The sequence below is a fragment of the Mastomys coucha genome, unplaced genomic scaffold (genome assembly GCF_008632895.1).
Source record: "Mastomys coucha isolate ucsf_1 unplaced genomic scaffold, UCSF_Mcou_1 pScaffold5, whole genome shotgun sequence".
Classification (NCBI taxonomy): domain Eukaryota; kingdom Metazoa; phylum Chordata; class Mammalia; order Rodentia; family Muridae; genus Mastomys; species Mastomys coucha.
In genome coordinates, this window is record NW_022196911.1 from 116,549,030 (window position 1) to 116,561,673 (window position 12,644).

The 12,644-nt window shown below is 49.7% G+C and overlaps 1 protein-coding gene across 6 annotated transcripts in view; it reads left to right on the forward strand.

The window, feature by feature from the left end:
• Positions 1-12,644, forward strand: part of Baiap2 (BAR/IMD domain containing adaptor protein 2) — a 66,104-nt gene that overhangs the window by 17,070 nt on the left and 36,390 nt on the right. For all 6 annotated transcript variants that reach the window (XM_031354751.1, XM_031354752.1, XM_031354749.1 and 3 more), the window contains exon 3: positions 894-980. In XM_031354751.1, the coding sequence (XP_031210611.1) occupies positions 894-980 (87 nt within the window). The remainder of the gene's footprint in view (positions 1-893; positions 981-12,644) is intronic.

Here is a 12,644-nt window from a genome sequence, read left to right on the forward strand (position 1 = left end):
ACCCTCCTAGGCAGCAGAAACTCCTCAGTCCCCCAGGGACATGGTCTTGTACCACAGAACAAATTGTGTGCACTTAATTGAAAACCATATAAACATTGATAGAGTGCCCGGTTCCAAGCCTCTGACAGAGTTCTGTAGAAAACAAATCAGAGCTTGCAGTGGTTCCACTGGCTGCTGCTTCCCCCGGCCCTGCTCTCCAGATCTGGCTGCTTCTTCTGTCCTCCCTGCTTGGCATAGTCTGAAGGTGGGGCCTTCCTCAGATGAAGGAGTGTGTCAGGTACTCACTCCAAGGACAAGGCTGTATGCTCGTTCTGTCAGCAGCAGCCACTGGGCTGGTGGGAGGAAGAAGCAGGTGCTGAGCCTTCCACACCCAGCTCACTGGTGCCTCCGATATCCAAGGTCCCTCTGGCTACTGCAATGCAGATATAATGCCTTAGCCTGCTTTGGCCAGTGGCACCTGCTCCTGGTTAGGTTAGGGCCTATTCTGAGACTGAAGACACTCCCTCTTTTGACTTGCAATCTTTGGATAAAGCAGTGGCCTCCTGCATTTCAGATCTGCCTTGATCTTGCCCAGGGTCTGTAGGCGCTTTGTTTGGTGTAGTACGCTTAAAGCTGCACTCCCTCCCCCTCGTTAAACAGCACATGACAGGGCGCCGCGCTCTGCAGTTTGACTTGAATAGCTCTGGACCTGCACAGTACACTGTGTTCTCACAAATAAAAGGAACCCTCGTGATGGCAGTGGAATAAGAGTATCAACAAGAAACAGTGGTGTCCACAGAGGTGATGAAGCTTGAGCGCTCTTTGAGCTTGTCCAGACCCAGGCAAGGGTGGGCTGTGGGCTGAGCTTTCCTGGGTTCTGTGCAGAAAGTAACTCCTCTCTCCTCTCCCCTCAGGTGTCACCTTCGCTGCCAAAGGCTATTTCGATGCTCTGGTAAAGATGGGGGAGCTGGCCAGCGAGAGCCAGGGCTCTAAGGAACTTGGTAAGACCCTTGACTGGGAAGAGTACCTAGAGGCCCCCAGAACTGTTGGTTCTACCCGGGCAGGTCTGGAGTGCTGGGTGTCAGAGTGAAGACCAGGTTTTGTCTTTTAAATAAGAAAAGTAGTTTTAAAATGGTAGAGCTGGAGAGGGGCACTCGGTATTGAAAGTAGACTGTACCATGCAACCTTGGGATATGCTTGGAGCTCACCCTGGTGGGCTGTCTCCCTTGAAGAGCATGGCTGGGCACAGACAGACACAGGCAAAGCCACATGTAAGGGACTCTGGGATTAACACTCAAGTGGCAGATAGAAGGGGCCTATGTGGAAGTTGGACTAAAGTGATCAGTAACATACTGGAAAAGTGAACCCCTGGAGGGTGCACCCACACACGCTTCATAATCCAGGAGACTTAGTTAGGAGGTGCTGGGGTGTGGACTTCCCAAGTGGCCTTTATCCTTCTGCCGCCTGTGTTTTACACGGGCTCCTCTGAGGTGATGTTGCAAGCTGGGCTTTAGCGGAACCCATGTTTTCTTGGTTTTCCTGAGTCAAGATGTGGGTGAGTCTCCTCTCCCGCACAGGGATGCTGGGCTATAAGGTAGGCTGTGGTGTGCAGCCCTTTGTTTATCTGCAGCTCTCTGGCTGTCCTTGGATACAGAGAGTAAGTTGGCCTAGAACCACTTGGTTCCTTCTAGCCATGGGCACAGAGGGCAAGCTTCTGCACCCGGCCTTATCCATAGAGGCCTCCTTTTGGGGACCATTCCATGATGTGGTCCCTGTCTAGCCAGCGAGGGTACCAGGTAGACTTGCTCAGAGGGAAGCAGATAGAGATGTTCTAAGAGACCCAGGCAGTGAGGTTTGGAACCAGTAGTTTCCCTGAACTAACAGGAAGTCTGGGTTTCTCTGTGTAGCCCTGGCTATTTTGGAACTAGTTCTGTATACCAGGCTGGCCTGGAACTCACAGAGATACACTTGCCAGTGCCTCCCCAGTGCTGGGATTAAAGGCGAGTGTCACCACCCCTGGTTAGAACTGAATTTCTTTATGCATATGCGAATTCCAGCTCTCAGACTGGTCTCCTTTGTGCCATGGCTTGCAGGCAGAGACACAAGGTCTTTTTCTTTCACTGATAGGCTTGTGGGTGTGATTCACAGGGCACGCTTCACCACTGAAAGTGAACAATTCACTGGGCTTGGTGTAGTGTGAGTTTCTTCCCGTTCTCTGTAGCTAGCTCCAACTTCTCTTTTTAGGGTTGCAATTACAGACAAGTGTCGCCACCCCTGGCCTGTTCATCTGCCAGTGGACATTGGAGTGGCTTCTGCTCTGACTGCTGCGAACAGTGCTGCATTGAGCAGGAGTGTGAAGTACTGCTGTGACCTTACATCTCATTTCTCTTGGGCAAATACCTGGGAGTGGAGTTGTTAGAGCAAATGGTTGGAGTCTGTACTAAAGCGGCACTGCTCTGCTTTAAAAATAAATCAGCCCTGTTACCCACCCCTCCCTGCCCACGGCCCCCGCTCAGTCAGCTGCTCCCTTCCACGTGCCATTTGCTTCCAAGTGTCTGAAAGGCAGGTTCACGCTGTCTCTTCTTTTTAACTTTATGCTAAGGAGTCCTTAGGATGGAGTTTGCTTTCTTATGCCATCCTTTTACCTCTTACTCAATACAATGATTAAAATCTTTGTTAAAATCAATACACAGTTTTGATAGTTTTGTTTTCTGGTAGTAATAATGCCCTCTTCCCAGCTGAGATCCATAACCCTTTGAGATTGCTTGATCTCACTGTCTTATTGAGGAATGGAGCATCAGCTGCAGATATTAGAGTATAATATGTGGGGAGTTTCCTGTGTGCACAATGGTGAACCTGTCCATTCCTTCTGTAGTCAGGCCTCCCCTATCCCTGCCCCACATCCAGGTAACCACTCATCAGCTCTGTGTGATTGCAGGTCTCTGTAAATCCAGTGCTCCACAGGGGCTCTGTGGGCTCCACTGCCTGGCCCCTCTTCACACTCTTAGGCCATGTCATACTGTCTGTCGGGTGGCACAGCTCCTGTGAGGGCTGTCTGGGCTGCTCCTGCTTGGGGTTATTTTCAAATTTACATTTCCTTAATTAATGATGTTCAACATCTTTTCACATGCTTAGTTGTCACTTATCTTTAGTAAAATGTAAACCAAAGAGCCAAGCGTGGTGGCACGCACCTTTAATTCCAGCACTTGGGAGGCAGAAGCAGGCAGATCTCTTGAGAGTTTGAGGTCAGCTTGGTCTACAAAGTGAGTTTCAGTACAGCCAGGGCTACACAGAGTAAATCCTGTCTTGAAGAAAAACAAAAATAAATAAATATGTATTTTTTGAAGTGGGAAGATCCACTTTTTTTTTTTAAAGAATTATTTATTGTTATATGTAAGTACACTGTAGCTGTATCAGACACACCAGAAGAGGGCATCAGATCTCATTACAGGTGGTTGGGAGCCACAATGTGGTTGCTAGGAATTGAACTCAGGACCTTTGGAAGAGCAGTCAGTGCTCTTAACTGCTTAGCCATCTCTCCAGCTCTAAATAAATATTTTTTAAAAAGATTATTATACTTACTTATTTGGGTTGAGCAAGTGTGATTGTCCAAGAACTACTTCTAGGAGGTAATGTCTTCTACCATGCTTGTCACCGGGAACGAACTAACAATTTGTTAAGCTTAGTGACATGGGTCTTGCTGAGCTATCTGGCTGGTCTGGCCTTTCATTTTGTGATTTTTTTTTTCCTGATGCTATGGATGAAATTCAGAGTTATGAGACTTATCATGTTATCTTTTTATCTGTCTGCTTTACTATGTATGGATGCACTGTGTATGTGTGCCTTACTGTGTATGTGTGCCTTACTGTGTATGTGTGCCTTACTGTGTATGGATGCACTGTGTATGTGTGCCTTACTGTGTATGTGTGCCTTACTGTGTATGTGTGCCTTACTGTGTATGTGTGCCTTACTGTGTATGTGTGCCTTACTATGTATAGAACGCGCTACACTCTTGCACTCTCACGAGCTGGCGTTACAGGAATGCACTAACAAGCTTGGCCTAATGGTGTTTTTAGGAGGAAGAATAGCTTAATTTTAATTTTGAATTTAATTATTGACTTTAGTTTGATAGCTTATTGATTTTTATTATGATTCTAGTCATGATTCTTACTATAACAGCTTTTCTCTGGAATACATTATAGCCCTTCTAATTTTCATTTGATGTTAATTGATTTGTTCCCAAACCACTGACTGCTCTTGGAATCATTTTTGTTCATTCTCTGGGTCCGTCTACCCATTTGTTTCTTCTTCCTTCCTCTTAGAACCCATCGTCCCTCCAGTCTCCTGGTCACCTGGCTTCCTCCCAGGTGGAGCCCCTGGTCTCTGGGAAGCCTGTCTGTTTTGTTCTTGTGTTACTCTCTTGGGGGAATCTTGTTTCCCCTTTAAGGTTCCAAGCAGGGAAATGGGAAATGGTTTTGGTAGTTTCCTGTTTCGGGCTGGCTTGGTTTGTGAACTCAGGAAGGATCTTTGTTAGTGTTTGAAAGCATCGTCTGTCACCTTTAATGCCGAGTGGTGCTGCTGAGGTTAGTACCATGTTCATTTTATTCTGTGCTCTTGGTCTTCACTCCCTGTAAGCTATTAAAATCATTCTGGGTGCTTTGAAGTTACCTGACAGCCTCAGTGCTGGGGTGGTCTGTGATCTGCATGGTCAGGCATCCTAGTGAGGAGGATGAGGGAGCTACGTGGCAGGGTGAAGAGGAGCAGGGCATATGTCTGTGCAGAAATCCAGAGCAGGATGGTGAGCCTAGGAGAGAAGCGGAGCTTTGGATAACCAGGGCCTTAGAATAACCCTTATGCCACAAGTGTCTGCTACAGGAAGGTTAATACGTGCAACCTGCTGTTCTTCTGCCCTGGATCCATCTGTACCGTCGCCAGCAGTGGGTGCATTCATTTTCACTGCTGTAGAATATTCCATAAACACATAATTAACCACCTGTTCCCTGGTCTTCTCTTGGTTATACTGGAGTTATTCCCAGTGGGTTTTGCTGTTGTGAGCAAGCTGGTTCATAGGAGATGTGAGACTGAGCCCCTTTAGAAGATAAATGCTCCAAGACTCCACGGCTTTTGGCAGTAGCCAGTGTGAAACAGGGCTTGCTTGCTTCCTAGTACCCAGAGTGGCAGCTCTTCCTGATTGTGTCTCTTACATATTTGTAGACTGTGCTATCAAGTGCATATATGTTGTGCTGTTACATGTTGTGTCTGGTAAGCCAGACCACATCATCAGGAGATGACCTTCTCTGTACCAATTAGCCTTATTTGTAGTCTATTCTCAATACTATTTGGTTTTCTCCTCCTCCTGGCTTAACTTCTGTCATTTCTGACCACTTGGTCAGCATGTCCAAGATAAGCTGGTCTAGACTTGTAAGGTTCCCACTGAGGAACCTCCCCGCCCTGAGGGAATGTAGCCCCTCCCAAGGTGAAGAAACCTCGGGTCTGCCCCACAGTGGAGACTCTATCCAGATCAGCCTCTATTGCTTCCCAATCAGTTGTTTTCAGGGATTGTTCTTTCTTTTTTGAGACAAGGTTATGCTGTAATGTCTAGTCTGGTCATAGACTCTTGGTACAAGAGCTCCATCCGCCCTGTTCAGCCAGTGAAACAGCTAGGACATGGGCATGCAGCATCACACCTGTCTTAAATGGTCAAATCTTGACATCCAGCAGAATAGGGCCTATAAGCTCACCCTGTTACTGTGGGCCTCTTTCCTGGCCTTTCTAGTTTAGGGCCCTGGCTCACAGAGCAGGGGTTGGTTATCAAGCACACAGATTAGTAGACCTAACCTGGCTAATTCTTTCCTTACTCCCTTCTTTTTCTGCCCCACCTCTGCCCCTTTCCTTCCCTCCAGTGCTTTTCTGAATAGGGCGATGCCAAGAAAAGCCGCCCATGGTTCCTGCTCTGCCCACTGGGCAGACAGCATTGTTAAGGTTGTGTAGGACCCTGTGCCTTGTTCTCATCCTCATGGGGATGACAAGCAGTCCCATCAGCATCCCATCCCAGTCTCTGCAGAGAGTGCCTTCCTAGTGTTGGACAGTGAATGCCCAGGGAGTCACCTTTGCTCCAAATGATCCCCTAGAGCCACATCTTTGTTCCTTTTTTTTTAGAGTATGTGAATGGCCTGGGCAGTGCCAGCCTTTGATCTTAAGTCTTTCTGCACTATAGACTCTGGCCTCACAGCCAGGAAGGGCCTAGAGCCTGCAGGCTCACGCAGGGACCATCCTGTCATCTCCACTTGGAGTGGTTTTGTTTTTTTTCTTCCCCTCTACCGTGAGAAAGTCTGCAGCCTGTCAGAGCTTTACTTTGATATAGCAGGCTGCTTAGTCAGGGACAGAGGGCAGCTCTGGGCTCTGCATCTTCACACAGCCCGTCTGATGCCCTAGCCAGTAGCCACCCACTTGTTTGTCTGTGGTTGCCTCCCACCTCTGGATCCCCTGTCTCTGTCAGAGTATTCCCTAGTACCAGAAACAATGGGGCAGGCAAGCCCCGTGCACAGAGGTCACTTTGCTCTCTGTGTGTTGGTGTGCGGCTTCTGCTTTCTTGGGATATTTGTTACTGGGCTGACTAGAATGATGTATCCAGCCAGGCATGAGCTCCAGGCCATTCATGAATTTGTGGAGACATGCACTGTTCCCATGGTCAAGGAGCCCTGGATGGTGGCCTGATGCTGAGCAGGTAGAGCTTAGAGACGGAAGCTCTGCTGTGTGCATTCATTGAACCCCACAGAGGTTCTTACTCTTTCACCTTTGACTGAAGTCTGGGATTTGTGGAGATGTGAGCATCTATCTCTCTGCTCCATAATTGCTAGCTGGCAGCTGTGTGGCTGGCGTGGAGGACACAGAGCAGGGCAAAGCCACAGCATACCTTCTTGCTGGGCCTGAGGGTGCACACCATGGATGTAGCTCTCACACTTGTAAGTGGAAAGCACCTGTCCAGTCTGTCTCAACAGCAGCTGGACTGTCCCTCATGGACTCCCTCCACGGGCTGTACACCATCCTGTTGGAGAACCACCTGCAGCTCTTCAAGATGAAGACCAGAGTTCGGATGTTTATGGTAGGGTGTGCACACCTGAGCAGGTGGGCAGGTGCTCAGGTGTTCTGTACTCGACTCAACAGGGGTCAGTTAGCTGCAGTTAGCTGCCCGTGACCTGTCCTTGGTCATCTTGTGGACTTGGGAAGGTGGGAGGTCTGAAGTTGAACAGCCGCCGCAGTGAGCACCCTGACTGAGAAGGACTCACTCCCTTCATGTGGTCTGTGTCCCAAGGCCTCAGCACGGATGTGTTTCATGTTTGCACAAGGCTGTGGTCAGGGCTGTCCACTGAACTGACTGTTCTTTCCAACCCTTGCCTGTCTCTGGAGGCTTCTTTGGTTCTCTTTCCTTTAAACGGCTGCTTTGTACCTGCCAGGGCCTGCAGCACACTTGTTTGTGATCACAGGGACTTGTGTGTACTTGCTGAGAGCCCCAGGCCTCAGCTGGGGCTCTGCTGTCTGCTAAGCCTCACAAGGCTCCAAGGGGAATGAGCAGATGCTCTGTGCTTGGTCCCAGCCTGCAAGGAGGAATGCTCATAGACAGGCAACTGCAACCCTGCCTCAAAGTCAGCCTGGCTTCAGTCACTGAGTCTCCAAGCAAGGTGTGACCCAGTCCTGTCCTGCCTGAAGTGAGGAGTTTCTCAAGTGGTCTAAGACTGGCGTGAAGCTACAGCATCAGTTGCTGTCCACCCAGTCACACTGGGTGACCCCAGGCATCCAGGTCTCTGGGACATAGGGGGCTGTAGACTTTTAACCCCAGAGGCCTTCAAGCTGCTCCCCCCCCCCCCCCCCCCCCCCCCCCCCCGTGACACCTATTGGCCTGGATAGTTTTGAAGGTGCCAGCTAGTTGGGCTCCAGTGTTTTTTTTTTTTTTTTTGTGAGGCAGTGAGATGGTCTAGCCACACCCTCCTCCTCTTAGGTGAGGCAGATCCCGTCCTCATCTGGTCAGGTAATTTCAGGACAGCAACTGTTTAGATGTGTCTCCAATTGTGAGACCCTAACAGTGCAGGCTCCATCTTAGAGACTGCTAAATGCTGATAGGCACTGGTTTGTTTTGTTTTCTTGTTTGTTTTTTTCAAGACAGGGTTTCTCTGTATAGCCTTGGCTATCCTGGAACTCATTCTGTAGACTCAGAAATCTACCTGCCTCTGCCTCCCAAGTACTGGGATTAAAGGCATGCGCCACCACTGCCCAGCTTGATAGACAATGTTTGAAGGTCTTAATGAAACCCACTCACAGGGAGCTGTGTCCATTGAACATCACCGAGGAGCCTGACTGGGGTAGCTGCTTGCTTGGGATAGGGACAGTAAAGGACTAGAGGGCCTGGCAATGCCGGGCATGGATGGGACTCCCCTTCCTAGCTAAAGGCGCCAAGCTCCCCTAGTTCTCCCTCCTGTTTCCACAGTAAAAAGTGAGGATCTCAGGGGTCCTTTAGACTCCAGCAGGGTCCCATACTTTACTATAAAAGTATGCTGTGGAAGTTGCTGGGCAGTTGCCAGGCTAGACTCAGCTGAGGCTCTAGAGCTGCCAGCTGGGTGGGCTCAGGTGGCCAGGTCTCTTGTGTGGCAGCCCTGGCCACCTGCTGAGAGCTCTGTGGGGCCTCACTGAGGATCTGTCTGGAGAGATTAATAGCAGTCTGAATTGGATTTGCTGAAACCTAGGCAGTAGCCAAGTGACAGCCAGAGAAGATGCAGCAGGTGTCCGTGTTCTTCAGCTCCAGGTCTGCTTTGTGGTGGGAATATCAATAAGCATAACAGACAGGGCTGGTGGCCCTTTCAACCAGTGGTCCCAGCTATTTTGTGGCAGTGAAGGAGCAGCACAGTTACCTGGCTGGAGTACTGCAGGCTTAGAGCTCAATCTGGGGCCTGTGAGGACATGGGTCACCTCTGCTGGCTCTGCCTAAGTCCCAGGGTGGCAGCAGACGGGGTGTTCATTAGCTCTTTCAAACCATGCTCCCTTTCAGCGTCTCAGAGGCCCACAGGGATACCAGTGAGCATAAAAACCAAGTCATAAGAACTGGACCTCCCTGGAGCCAGGATAGCTCCAGAAACCCCCAGGAGCCTCCCAGGCCTGTGGTCAGTCTATTTACCACATTCATTCTTCCTGTGTTGTAGCACCAACTGCTCACGGTTCAGCCACAATTGGCATGGGGCACTCCAGGTGTGGCCAGCAGCAGCTTCTGTCACAGGTCTCTTTCTTTCCCTGGGCTTCCCCAAGGAAATGGTCATCAGGCGTGTGGGCACACAAACCAGGCACCTGCACACAGACCACAGCAGCTTAAGAGAATGGGGACCCAGGCTTCGCAACAGACCTTTGCCATGAGATGGGCTATTGGATGTGGTCAGAAACATGGGCAGGTAGAGTGAGGCCCAAGGGTCTTCCAGTAGTCCTAGGTGGCAAACAGTACAGGGCTCTTGGCCAGTAGCAAGACTGATCAAGAGTCCAGTCTGAGATGAAAGAAGTCTACATAGCCTGGTCCCCTAAAGAGAAGTTGCCACAGGGGTTAGATTATGTGCATTTTGGCATTATACAGGAGCAAAGTGAGGTGGCCTCAAACCAGAGACCTCTGAAATCACTTGTTGTTGTTGTTGTTGTTGTTTTGGTTTTTCAAGACAGGGTTTCTTTGTGTAGCCCTGGCTGTCCTGGAACTCACTCTATAGACCAGGCCGGCCTCAAACTCAGAAATCCACTTGCCTCTGCCTCCCAAGTGCTGGGATTAAAGGTGTGCGACAACGCCCGGCGAAATTACTTGTTTTTGAGACTTAGTTTAAAATAGCTTTTAAAACAAAATCAAAGAAATGAACTAAAAAACAGTCCTAAAGGGGAACGAGGAAGCAGCAGGTTTGGCTCATATCCGTGATCCCAGCACTGGGGAAGCCCAAACAGTACGATTGTCTAGCCCGAGGCTACATGAGATTCTGTGTGGAAAAAACTAAAAGAGGACTGGAGAGATGGCTAAAACAGTTAACCTGGGATCAGCTTCTAGCATCCATATTAGCTCACAACCAGCTGTGGGCCTGCATGTGGTACACATATACACATGTAGGCAAAACACTTGTGTATATATACAATAAATCTAAAAACAAATTTTAACCAACAGTAATGGGTCCTAACTTTTTAATGACTGAAATCCTTTAATAACTCTGTGGCCTTGTGTTATATTGTCCTTGGTATAAGGTCTATATATCGAAGCACTTCATCCCTGATCTGGGGGTCTCATGAAAGTAGTAGTACATCACTGGAGATGGGCTCAATCATGCCCTGGATAGACCAGGAGCCGAGGTGAGTATGTCCTAGACAGTCCCACATCCACACAATGTCTAGGAATGCTAGACGCGTCTCTGAAGTGTCAGAGGACAGTGAACGCTGGAGAGATGAAAGGCAGACTGGAGCCCAGCCATCAGACAGGCTGGTTTGTGGGACAGCAGTCCTCAGGAAGGTGCTGAGCTGCCTGCCATCTGTCTGCTGGAACCTAGGGTAGCTGGATCCCAGGATGGACTTAGGTGGTGTTCAGCTCGGGTTGCTGGTGTCTTCCACCTCTGTACACCCTTTCTGCTCAGGACACTAAAGTCATGAGGTCTTTGCTGAGCATGTGGGAGTGCTGGTGGCCTGAGTGCCTGTCCCTGTTGGGCTTCCTACCCTGTGAAGGAACTTCCTCATGCCATCCCAAGCCTGGCCAGTGGCCAGTGTATTCCTGGATACCATTGAGTCCATCTTTGTCACCCAGCACTGGGGCGCTTGCTCAGGACTTGGAGTTGATGCCGTACAAGACTGACAAAGCAACATTGCTAACCAGTCTTTGAGGCCCACTTGTTCTTTGGATCAGCTGGTTTTAAGGGGTAAATTTACCCAGAAAGAATATAGTGGACTCTATCTGTCCACTGTGGGCAGGAGCTTGTCTCGCATACAAAGGGTCAAGTTTGCTTTAACCAGAGGAGCTTAAGTCTCCATGAATGGGAGTGGAGACGTGGTCACTTCCTTCTCTGGTCAGACCTGAATCTCCTTACAGACATCAGGTAGAAGAGAAGTCAGACAGATCTCTAGTGGACAAGGGCAGGGAGGGGCCCTGAGAGCCTGTTCCCAATGCCGCTGGACCTGTGCTAAGGTTCTGACTGCTCACTTATGTGGGGAGGACATTAGGTCTTGTCCCAACATCCTTGTCTCTTTGCCACAGTGAGGCCTGTGTAGCAGCTGCCTCAGAGCCTATAGCTGCTCTGTACCATGACTCGAAGACATGTGGTCCATAACTAACTAGGTGCCTGAAAATCCTCAGATGGGAGCAGTCCCCTGGATGACACTGATCCAGGGACCTGAGCAGGTAAAATGGAAATAGTGGCCAGTGACTCAGGACAGTGGTGACAGGATGCAAGCCTGAACTTGGCCCTACCTCTCCCTACTTTCCTCAAGTCACTGGTATCCATGGTCCAACTGTTGGCACAATATGGACATTGAGGTGGCTCTTGGACTTGTTCTGTTTCAGAACAACATGACTATAAGCTCTGCTGTCTACTGCTATCACCATGGCAACACAGCCATTGATTTTCTCTTGGTCACCCCTTGGCTGCATTCCACTCCGGCTCTCCCATAGGTGGGAGAAGAGTGTCTGAGGAGCCAGTATGTGGAGAATGGCTGAGGGAAAGCAATTGTCCGGTGCATGTATGTGTGTGTGTGGGGGGGGGGGGGTTGTTAGGGAGGGTTTTACTGTCTCACCTCCTGTCCACCCCTCTTGCCTCCTGGTGGTTTTAACAGCACGGGGCCCTGGCAGCCCCCTCAGCTGTCTGTCTTCACCTAATGAGAGCTCTATATTCGGGCCTTGTTCAGGCGTATGCTAATTAGTTCTCAGAGGTGCCTTTCCGCTCTAGAAGCCACCAGAATAATTGAGCATTATGGATATTTGCTTCAGAAGGCTCTGGAAGGTAATGTGTGCTTACAGCCAAGTTTGAGCAGCTGACCCCTTGGCATAGAGCCCCTCTGCTACTGCAGAGGGGATGGCAGTTCTGGCTCCTCCCAGAATGACTGGGGTGCTCAGCCGTCAAGCACTGTTGTGCCTCAGTACCCACTGATGGCACTCCACAGCACATGGGTCCTACTGCTAGGCTCCCCACTGTGTTTGGGGACAAACTGACCTCTAGGAAGTTATAACAGCTCAAATCACCCGAAGGATGCAGGGGCCTCCCCTCCAGGCCCTGCAAAACTCTACCTGGGCTGCTGGCTACAAAGAACCAGTCCCCTGTCTGCCATCCTTTAAGACTTTGCATATGGAGCATTTCAGCCACTCCTATGGTCTGAGGGAGGCCTGTCCCTCTTCCAGCAGAGTGCACACTCACCGGCGTTATAACTGTGCTTGTTAATGTTTCCTTCTGAAGACAGGATGGTCTTCAGGTACTGGTTAAGGCTGGGGCTTACATGGGGTCCTGTGACCACTGGATCCAGTTTCCTGAACCTACAAGGGTTTGACTGATTGGTACCTCTAGTGGTGTTTGTTAGTTTGTTTGTTTCCTTTCTTACTTTGGAGGGTCCAGGAGCAGAGTCCCTGATGGCAAATAAAGTAAACTTAGTTCTCCTGGATCCTTATTCCTGCCCGA